This window comes from Haematobia irritans, chromosome 1 (genome assembly GCF_050003625.1).
Source record: "Haematobia irritans isolate KBUSLIRL chromosome 1, ASM5000362v1, whole genome shotgun sequence".
In the NCBI taxonomy this organism is placed as follows: domain Eukaryota; kingdom Metazoa; phylum Arthropoda; class Insecta; order Diptera; family Muscidae; genus Haematobia; species Haematobia irritans.
Window position 1 is genome coordinate 50,168,828 of NC_134397.1, and position 11,954 is coordinate 50,180,781.

Below are 11,954 nucleotides of genomic sequence, written 5' to 3' on the forward strand. Positions count from 1 at the left end.
TATCAACCCTTACGTTCCTGGGTGGTGGTTGTGCATCAATGAGATGATGGTTTGGATGATTACTGCGATAACAACCCAGGAGATACTGCTTTGATAACATGTAAATGAGTCTTCGCACAGGGATGATCTTTGTCTCCACATAAAGGTGAACCAGGGCTGTGCTGCGGATACACCCAGTCGCAGTTCTAAGAGCAGCGTTCTGGCAGGTATGTATCCACTGCGTGTCACTAGTCTGCGGTGTCCACACTGGAGCTGCATAGTTTACCACTGCCCGGCAAATTGCCTTATAGGTAGTTAACAAGGTTTCTTTGTCCGCGCCCCAAATACTGCCGGCAAGTGACTTGAGGACCTTGTTTCTACCACGGAGCTTATTACAAATTGCAGTGGCATGGGCAGACGACCTGAAAAGGCTGTCGAATGTGACCCCAAGAATCTTGAGGTAATTTGTGGTCGGAATTATGTCGCCATCGACACTAATATTCAACTGCCTGCGCACTTCTGCCGACCATGAATAGTGTGGCTGAGGAGTTGGTGCACACACAAAAATTTCACGAAAATTTTTCCAATTAAAATTTTAATTGAGTTTTAAAAAATATTCAATTAAAAATGTAATTGATTCAACAAATTTTTTAATTGAAACAAAAATCAATCACAAAAATAATAGTATCAATTAATTTTTTAATTAACATTCAATTAATTTTTAATTGATACTATCATTTCTGTGATTGAACACATTTCAATTAAAAATTAATTGGATCAATTAATTTCGTGATTGAATCAGAAAAAAATTTTTTGTGTGTGGGGGATATTCTCAAGTTTCTCGCAGTGAAATAACTGGTAAGATTAGCGAAGTAGATTGTAGTTCCTTCATCTCTAGTACAATTACTTCGACTACACCACACAATAATTAGCATTCAACACATTTTTGTGCAAATATATATAAAGGGGTGTTTATAGGAAAATCTTGACTAAAAAATATTCGGAGATTAAGAAGTGTTGATAAATTATTAAATTTTGTAACTCTTGTTTATAACAACGTACAGTGATTCCAAATCGTTATTTTTTGGGAATAATTCTGCAACATTTGAATGGATAAGGATTTCAACATAATTTTTTCTGAGATGTTTTCCTGTAAGGCTTCGCCAAGTATGCCAAATTTGCTTGAAATAGGTTCAGATTTAGACATAGCCTCCATATAAGCGTACATTTTCAAAAATGCACTATTTTATCGGAGTGAAATCCCTACAAAAAAAAAAACATCTGATTGATCTGAATTCTAATAGATCCAATTAATTTTTTAATTGAAATATCTTCAATAACAGAAATGATAGTATCAATTAAAAAATTAATTGAAAGTCAATTAACAAATCAATTGATCCAATTAATATTATCAATATTAATTTTTGTGATTGATTTATGTTTCAATTAAAAAAAATTTTTTGAAACAATTAAATTTTTAATTGAATATTGTTTAAAACTCAATTAAGACTTTAATTGGAAAAATTTTCGTGAAATTTTTTCTGTGTATATAATGTTCTATCGGAAACAGGCAAAATAAATTGGGAGAAGTATAGAAAAAAAATGGAAAAAATTGGTCAAAATTCAATATTTTTGAAATTCCAGATTGTCAATACTGCAACTTTTAATCTAAAGCACGTAGGTAGAGGTGTTCGCAAAAAATTTTCCAACTAAAGTCTTGAGTTCTAAAAAATATTTATGCCCTGTTCCAGTATATCGAACGAAACCCCGTTCGAAAGAAAGGCAGTCACTCGAATTCGAATGAATTTGAGTTTTTATATTTTTGAAAGTTCGTTTCGGTTGTATGAGAAGACATTGAATATCAAAAATGAGTATTTTCAAATTTTTGGCCTGAGAATTCATTCAAATGTTAACAATGTTTTTACTTTTTTCTTGGCACTTATTGTATATGTTCGTTTATTGCTCGACAACAAAATATGAAATAACTTGCCTTTCGACATAGAAGAACAAAAATCAATTTTCTTTCGTTTGGAATACGAAAGAAAGCTTTCATTCGATATAGAGGAACAGGCCATTAATTAAAAATTTAATTGTTTCAACAATTTTTATTGTTGAAACAAAAATCAATCGCAAAAATTTATAGTATAAATTAATTTTTTAATTGGACCATTGAATCAGAATTTTTTTTTTTGCATGACACGCGTGAATCACGTGAGTCGTGAATAAAATCCAAAGCAACTCTCGTGCATGTGCGTCGTGGGACTAAATCAAATATGTTCGTGCGTGAGCAAGAAATAAAATCAATTCGTTAATGTACGTGAATAAAACTTAACCCTCACGAAAAATTAAGATTTACTTCTTAATCGTAATGTTAATCACGTCTACTATCTGAATAACTGAAATTAACTTAGCTGTCGTACTATATTCTATTTTTCAATTTAATTATTGCCTTTGCTCATTCCCGGTTGTAAAATGTCGTGAGTCTCATGAATTTGTCGTGAGAGTGATATTTCAAAATTTTGGGAGAAAAAATATAAAAAGGCCCATATCTTGCGAATTGTTAGAGATATCCACACATGCACTCAACCTCTATTATAGGGGCTTAGAAGTTCTATCCAGCAAGAATCATGGAAATCGGTTCAAAACGTGGCCAGCCAGTGGACTTCTAGGGTCCCACAAACACACAAACTTAGATAAAAACATCTCAGCTTTAAGACAATTATGTTGATATATTTTATCCATTCAAAAGATGCATAAACTCGATTTGGAAACACTGTGCATCGGCTGAAGGCCGGTTAATCGTATGAATCTATATGCCATCTTTGTATATGTTAATGTTAAAATTGGACATTTAGGGTGAATTTTTGCAGGGGGATATATTACCTTATTTTAATGTATTTGTAGATGGCGCTCATGTGAATTGTTCATATATGGATTTATTTTCACATCCATAATATTTAATGGAGATGTCAAAAACTTCAAAAAAACAGGGCTACTTTTCACGACTCTAGCCAAAACATTCCGCCCAACCCTGAGTACATATTTAAATTTGTTATTGTAACATGCATTGATGCATAAATATTTTGTTGTTTCCTCTAATGCATTGTTTGATAAATCTAATAAAAAAAAAATGTTTTTGAATTTTAACCGAAATCAAATAAAAGATGGAACCGAATCGTAGATGGGATGGCGATCATGTAAGTTATTGTTGTTAGTTGGTGGTTCGATTTCTTTTCTCATGCTTTTGTTGAATACTTTTTTTGTTTGAGTTTGTCTATTGGTTATCCTTATTTCAATTTTGTTGGTTGGGTTCTTCTTTTATTTTCTTTTTTTTTTTTGGCTGCAAGTATTCTGCTAAGAGATTTCGAAGCTTCTATGCCTATTTTTATGTGTAAACCTAATCAAGATTCTCTTTGGTTCCTTTTCGAATTCTTCATAGCTTCAACCGAATAGCGCTGCAGGATCGGGAGCTTTGGAACATGATCCCTGTTGTCTTTATCGTAGCACAGTGAATGCATCATCCGTTACCATGAATGGAGCCTATGGCTATAAGGCTGATCAATGTCCGGGTCCCTTGCCTTTGGGTGTAGCAATCATAGATATGTCCATCAATTTGTTTGGCTTGATATTCCCCAAAGTGGCTAACAAACATCGCCTACAAATGTTGGATCATTTTGCCGAATGCATAAAGCAGGCCAAGAGTAGTCGACAGGAAGCTGTACAAATGAATATCTACACCGCTCTATTGTGTGGCCTTAAAGTGCTAACGGATAGCAAGGCTGCCATAGGGCAAGAAGATGTACGCAAGAGTTTCACCAATTTGGTTACATCCGGATTGATTAGTTCCAATTCTATGTTGCGATGTGCTTCTGCTGAAGCATTGGGTAGGTTGGCTCAAGTTGTGGGAGAATCACGTTTTACCGCTGAGTTGGCTCAGATTTCGTTTGATAAATTGAAATCAGCACGTGATGTGGTGACTCGTACGGGGCATTCGTTGTCTTTGGGTTGCTTGCATCGTTATGTTGGTGGTATGGGCTCATCGCAACATTTGAATACCAGTGTTTCTATACTTTTGGCCTTGGCTCAGGATATTTCGTCGCCGGTTGTACAGTTGTGGGCCCTACATTCATTGGCTCTAATAGCTGATTCTGGCGGACCCATGTTCCGTAGTTACGTTGAGGGAACCTTGACACTATGCCTAAAACTTTTGCTTACAGTTCCACAATCCTATGTGGATGTACATCAGTGTATTGGACGAGTTTTAAATGCCCTAATCACAACTATGGGTCCCGAATTACAGGTAAATCTAGTACCCTACCTCGGGACAGTACATTCTTCATAATTGGTTTTCTATTTTAGGGTAATGCTGGTGCAATTGTAAAAATGCGTCGCTCATTCCTTTGTGCAGCCTCCATTATGCATGCCCATGCAAATCCTTTGGTTCAAGCTGAAGCCACCGGATGCATACAGCAAGTCCATCTATTTGCTCCCGGTAGTGTTCATCTACCATCGTTGGTGCCCACATTGGTGCGCAATTTATCTTCAAATTATTTGACACAACGTAAGGCAGCAGTTTCGTGCCTCCGTCAATTAGCTCATCGCGAAGCTAAGGAAGTATGCGACTTGGCACTCTCAATAAAACCGGACGATTGCCCAAAACTAGTCATCACCGAATTTGGTCTTCCGGGCATTATTTTTGCCATGTTAGATTCGGAAACGGATATAGAAATGTTAAAGAATATCCATGATACTCTGACATCAATGCTGCAACTAATGGCCGCTGAGAGTCTAAGTGCTTGGTTGAGTTTGTGCAAAAATGTCTTGACCGTTGCCGTGGAAAATTCTCCGCTTCCAGATGATATTGCTTTGGCATCCAAAGGAGCCGATAGTGGGGTAAAATCAGGAACAGCTGCTTCCAATGCTGGAGCTAACAAAGCATCCAACAACGATGAGGATGATGATGACGAAGAAGATGATGCTGATGATGTCACCGAATATCATGCCTCGGAGAATTCCTCCACACATCCAGCGGTTCAACCTCGATGGACAACACGAGTTTTTGCAGCTCAATCTGTGCGAAAGATTATGTCTGCCTGTGAATCAGATACACCGATACATTTTGATTTACTGCAAGCCAAGGAGATGCAAATGACCAAATCAAGTGGCGATTATTTAATACTCCATCTTTCGGAGTTAATACGTATGTCATTTATAGCTGCAACTTCTGATTCGGATCAATTGCGTTTGGAGGGTTTGAGAACTCTACAGGAGATAATCGATCGTTTTGCCAATGTACCAGAGCCAGAATTTCCGGGACATTTATTATTGGAGCAGTTTCAGGCTCAGGTAAGGAGTCTAAATTACACGAAAATCCTATTTTTTAAATATTTTTCGTATTAGGTGGGTGCAGCATTACGGCCAGCTTTTGCCCCAGATACACCTTCTCATGTTACTGCAGCCGCTTGTGAGGTATGTTCCGCATGGATTGGTTCAGGTGTGGCTCGCGATCTCAATGATTTGAGAAGGGTCCATCAGTTATTGGTGTCCTCATTAAACAAACTTCATACCAAAACCAATAGCACGCAATTGTTTAACGAGTCGATGACAACTCTGGAAAAGCTAAGTATTTTGAAAGCCTGGGCAGAAGTTTATATAGTGGCTATGATTGCAAATAACTCTTCACCAGCTGCTATGCTTCAGAAACAATTAACCAATGCCCATACAATACCCACCCTCACCATTGACGATGATGATGAAATTCTTGGTGGTTGTGATACAGATAATGACAAAAACTTTGAAAGTCTTTTGTCATTGGTTAAACCTGAACTGGACAATCTTTCCACGCATTGGCTAGATGCAATGAAGGATCATGCACTGCTACTTTTACCACCAGAATTTCAGAGTCAATTACCCCATGATGGTGGAGCATTTTATACACCGGACACCATAAATTCATCGAAACCCCATTATTTGGCCTCATGGCCCCCTATATTATATGCAGCATCTTTATGGCTAAAAGATGAAGGTTTTCAATTGCATTTAGAATCGAACACGGTGGCAACGAGTGATGGATCTAGCAATCTAGAAAATGCCTCTTTCGAAGCCAACAATAATATATCACATGGCTCATTATCTGCTGATCGTTTCCACATGATATTCGGAATCTGCATGGAGGCTCTATGCAGTGCTAGAACATCAGAGAAACCGAAAAATGTCATAAGTTGCTTGCAGTCCATGTACACAATATTCGACTCCAAGTGGGCACGCAGACAACTGGTGAAAGATAAAGTGTTGACAATCGAATTGTGCAATGTGCTGCACCGACAGATTTTAACCAGTGATGATCTGTTTGTTCAACTGCTATGCATTGAAATTCTTAAGCAATCGGTGCGAGCTTCCAGAGAAAATTTAGAGGAAAAACGTGATGAGTTCCTGGAACAGAATAAGAACAACGAAAATACAGACAATATTTCCCTGCAAGAGCAAATAGATCAAATGGGTGAAGGTGGTACTACGGGAGAAATTACTCCCGGCTCCTCCCACATATATGCCATTTTGGAAGTTTGTCTTTGCTTATTTGTAAGACAAATACCCACCATGAATCCGGGTGCCGCAAATACCGTACAATTCCGTCAGGATTTAATTGCCAAAACAGCTTTAAGCTCTCAATCGTTTTTCAATAAATTGGGTGAAGACAATGGTCGTTTGGTGGCAAGTGCATTGGAGTGTGTAGAAGAATTGACAACTCTATGTTCTCCCAAGGGAGCCTTAGCCATTCTACCCACAATTTTGTATATGACAACATCCATTATCAAAGAGATAGCCAATAAATCGGTTATTGATTCCACCATATTAGCCAATACAATAGCAATAAAATCCGCTTTACATGCCCTAGAATCAATATGTAAAGACAAATGGGCAACACACTCAACGGTGGCAAGTGAATGGCAAGAATTGCTACAAAGCTCTTTGGCAACCATTGTAGATTTAACCAAAACAGCCGGTGGTGATAATGACGATCGTAAAATGGATGAAGTAACTATGCTTAAAGCAATTGCTGTTTTCATTTTACATACTCCAGCTGCGGTGGTTTCTACGCCCTCATTACAATATCCATGCATTAATCATTTCCGCCAGTATCTACAGTCGGATAATATGTCTGTGAAATTGAAATGTATACAAGCGGCGAGACTGATATTTTCAAATTCTGAACTAAAAGTTTCCACTCCATACATACATGCATTGGCACCACGCATCATTGAAGGTCTCTATGCGGAAAATGCAAAATTGCCACGCACTGAAATGGAACTGCAAATTATTTTGGAAAGTATAGTAACGGTTGAGGCACTCATTCAACTGGCAGAACCACAAAATCGTAAGTACACAAAAAAATGATTAAAAGTTGTATTGTTCAAATGAACACTTCAAGTGTAGATGAAATAACTCCCAAAGTTATCGAAATAAATGATATAATCATAGGGAAAACATGAAAGTCAGAGTATGATATTGATACTGTAAGGAAAAGTATCTAGCATTCAATTTCCATTAGTTTATTGCATAACTAAAATAACAGGGGGCTAATCATTGTTGTTGTAATCCTGGTTTTCCTGAAACTTAAACTTAAATTACAATTACTCACAAAAATCCCCAATAACTTTTTGAAAAGGAATGGGCGGCCGTAGGGAATCCGTAATAATTTAAAAATTGAAAAGGATTCAAAACCAGGATACATCTGCTAAATGCTCGAGAAATACAAATGGGAGTTCGTCAGCATATATCTATGATCCAAAATTTTGTTCTAAACACTCAAGAAATAAAATTGACCGATCCATCAATATGAAGTCGTTGTTAAAAATGAATTATTGCCAGTTATTTCACGAGAAATTTGAGGATGATTTTTTCAAACAATCAATCAAAACAGTGCCTAAAATTACAAAGGGGTGTTGGGCGTAATTATACTAACATAGTGTGGGACAAAAAAAAGTATAAATAATTAAAATTTCATGCTGAATCTATTTGCCATAAGTTTGTTTTCTACATTGCTATGTTATGACAGTAACTGGCATCTGTGTCAAATGTCATAGAAATGTATTCGCAAGAGGATGGAATTGAAAACCCTTGGTTTTTTCACCACGATAATGCACGGCTGCATACCACACTTATTCTACGTGTACATTTCACCTAAAATTGAATATCCTCCGTATTTGCCTGCTTAACTAATTTTTTACTATGGGAATGCAGTGCTGGGAATGCGCGATTACTTTGTAGATACCAGAAACTTAGTATATTAATTAGGGGTTGAATCACCAGTGATTCATCTGCTGGCCTAATTGTTAGGGATTCAAATCACGGTTGCCCTACGTGCCAAAATAATCTACCAAAATGTAAAGAAAATTTTGCCAAAAATCTACCAAATTAAAAAAAGCCGTATTTCTATGTCAAAAATCTATTTGTTTAGAAAATTTAGTCAACATTTTATTTGTATAGAAAATTTTTGTCAAAATTTTATTTGTATAGAAAATTTTTGTCAAAATTTTATTTCTATAGACAATTTTGTCAAAATTTTATTTCTATAGAAAATTTTGTCAAAATTTTATTTCTATTGAAAATTTTATCAAAATTTTATTTCTATTGAAAATTTTGTCAAAATTTTATTTCTATAGAAAATTTTGTCAACATTTTATTGCTATAGAAAATTTTGTCAAAATTTTATTTCTATGGAAATTTTTGTCAAAATTTTATTTCTATAGTAAATTTTGTCAAAATTTTATTTCTATAGTAAATTTTGTCAAAATTTTATTTCTATAGAAAATTTTGTCAAAATTTTATTTCTATAGAAAATTTTGTCAAAATTTTATTTTTTTTAGAAAATTTTATCAAAATTTTATTTCTATTGAAAATTTTGTCAAAATTTTATTTCTATAGAAAATTTTGTCAAAATTTTATTTCTATAGAAAATTTTGTTAAATTTTATTTAGAAAATTTTGTCAAAATTTTATATCTATAGAAAATTTTGTCAAAATTGTATTTCTATAGAAAATTTTGTCAAAATTGTATTTCTATAGAAAATTTTGTCAAAATTGTACTTCTATAGAATATTTTGTCAAAATTTTATTTCTATATAAAATTTTGTCAACAATTTTTTCTATATATAGAAATTTGAAGTACCTCCTAGTTGGAGAGGAAGATTTTTCAAAATCTACCAAAACATCAAGAATTCTACCAATGTACTAAACAGTAAAAAATCGACAATTTTTCGTAGAATTTTACCAACTGTGGCAGCCCTGATTGAAATGCAAACCATATATTTGGTTATTGAACCCAACGTACCAGTCATTAAACGGCGGGCTGAATAATTTAGTGTTTGAACTAAATAATAGTAACAAACCAAAATCGAAAAATAAAATTAAGGAATTGTAGTTATGTGAGTAGATGATGCACAGTGCTAGTTGGGAATGGCTCAATTTGGGATGAATAATTGTCGTATGTAATTTCAATAGAAAATTAGCACATGAGATCCAAATTGAATCATCTCACCCAGCCAGATCTACACTAGAGACAATGGAAATTTTGCATTAGCCAGTAATGAAACATATGTCTACTTAGGCTTGTGGAGATTGGTATCTGACAATTTCTTTTCAATAACTGAATAATACCAATTCCTTAATCTTCATGTGCAATCAGGCTAACATCTATATCAATATCAGCCTGATATTTTCATATAAAGAGTTATGCTTAATATGAAGCTAAATACACCTACATAATTATAATGGTAGAAAATATCTTCTTTTCTTTGATACTCTATGAGACTTACATGTTTCAATGCGTTCATATTGTTTCTTATGTATTTATCTTTCCAACACATTTTTCTAAATCGATATAAAGAAACACAAAACTATATAACAGCCATTTGTATTTTTTCTTGTTTATCTTCATTTTCTTCTTATGCATCGTTTATCATGCAAATTTTTTTATATCTATACAATGTCATGATCCGAATAATAACGTTCGTCCTTCATATCACAAATTAAAACAAAAAAATAGGAAATCTAATGCAAGGTAAATTTTTTACTGATATTTCTTTCTCACCTCATTTGTCATAAGCATTATTATTTATTTATTTTTTTACTTATAAAATTTAGTTTAGTTAGTTACTTCTTATCCCCACTATATTACAAGATATATAAAGAATGTTATATTAATGTCATGTTTTCTTTTTAATATTCATACAGGCATACAAATGTTAACACTCCTTGTACCAGTACTCATCAATTATTTGGCCGATCCTTCAAAGTTAAGAAATTTACCGAAATACCAACGACAATTGCACGAACAATCATTGCAATGGTTAATGAAGATCGGTCCAAAATATCCCCAAGAATTTAAATCCCTTATGGGTACATCACCAGAGCTGCGACAAAAATTAGAAGCAGCCGTACGTTGCCAACAACAAACAGCTGCTATCGCGAATCGTGTACAAACGGCTCAGACTCGTACGGGTTTAGAAAAACAGCAGAAACCAACAATAAAACTGAAAACAGATTTCAGCAATTTTCAATAAACATAACTAACCCTAATTCACCACTTCCCCCAAATCCCTTCCCTTCCACAGAATAATTAGCCCAAAAATCCCGCCGGCGCAAAGCAACTATGCAAGGCAAAGTTATAATGTTGGCATTAATTTTTTTTAATAAATCATAATCCTTTATTTACTAATTTTAATACATACATACTAGCTATATATACGTACATAATCACATACTTATATGATACTTTCAAGTATTATATAAATATTTATTGTTGCTGTCGCTTATCGTAAAAAACAACGCTACATAATCTTTTTAAACCGAATGCAAAAAAAACATCATTTTAATTAACTAAATACTCATGTGGAAAAATATTGTATTTAGTTTTTAATTGACATATTAGGTATAGAGGAATGTATCTCATTGTTGTTACGTTAATAAAAGAAAAAAATAATTATAAATATATATTATTAGAACTAATATTAACACATTACTATCAAAAGTAGTTTTATTTCAAGGCAATATTAAATTTCGTATATCACAATACAACTAAATTACAAGATCAATTTGACAATACTTTCAATTACTTTTGTTGTCTGAACCAATGTCTTCCTTTTTTAGAAATGAGCCGTTAGTTGCTCTTGAAGCATTTTTAATGTCTAGAATACTTATTCTAAAAAGTCGTTTGTGAGACTATTAGACAAGAGGGCATGAATAATTGCGACGATGTGAGACTATTTTCCTAGAAAACAGTTTGGGATTTTTTTTAAGAAAAGTTAATTGAGTTTTGCAATCACCATCAATTAAATTATTAATTGAATCAAATTTGCTAATGAAATCAATTAAATTTTTAATCGTTGACACTATCATTTTCGTGATTGAAGACATTTCAATTTAAAAATTAATTGGATAAATTAATTTTGTGATTGAATCAGATTTTTTTTGTGTGTAGAAAAAGGTATATGCGACATATTAAAAAAAAATATCACAACGGACTGAATAGTCTAACTAAGCATTCTTGTTTGTCGGAAGTTTTGAAAATGCCCGCAATTTATTTTATTTTTATTTATTTCCATTTATTTAAGAATTCAAAGCCTTTAAAGGGTCAATTTAACGAATTACCTCTATGCGTGGTATAATTTTCACAACGGAATTTGAAACCTTTTCGCACTTTTGCCTTTTAGAAAAGAACCTAAGAAGTATATTTTGCGGGCAAAATGCAAAAAAATAAGCATTTTTTTTACAAGAAAAGAAAACACCATAAGTGAGCCTGACACTTAATCGGGCTGCCACTTTAACCTTCCCAAAAAAATGTCTATCAGAATTTTGTCATAGAAAAGTGTATCTGTGTCTTTCTTTCGAAAAAAGTGTGTGTGACATTTTTCGAGGAAGCGTCTGTGCAACTTTTTTTCTAGAAAAAATAATTTGTTAGACTCTAGGCATGTAAGA

The 11,954-nt window shown here is 33.9% G+C and overlaps 1 protein-coding gene across 3 annotated transcripts in view; it reads left to right on the top strand.

The window, feature by feature from the left end:
- Positions 1 to 11,007, top strand: part of LOC142220897 (HEAT repeat-containing protein 5B) — a 38,238-nt gene extending 27,231 nt beyond the window's left edge. For 2 of the 3 annotated variants that reach the window (XM_075290305.1, XM_075290303.1), the window contains exons 5-9: positions 3,144 to 3,176; positions 3,419 to 4,279; positions 4,339 to 5,325; positions 5,380 to 7,354; positions 10,212 to 11,007. In XM_075290305.1, coding sequence (XP_075146420.1) covers positions 3,144 to 3,176; positions 3,419 to 4,279; positions 4,339 to 5,325; positions 5,380 to 7,354; positions 10,212 to 10,540 — 4,185 coding nt within the window. In that variant the 3' untranslated portion in view covers positions 10,541 to 11,007. The remainder of the gene's footprint in view (positions 1 to 3,143; positions 3,177 to 3,418; positions 4,280 to 4,338; positions 5,326 to 5,379; positions 7,355 to 10,211) is intronic. The other variant, XM_075290304.1, reaches the window with a different exon arrangement.
- The last annotated feature ends 947 nt before the right edge of the window (positions 11,008 to 11,954 follow it).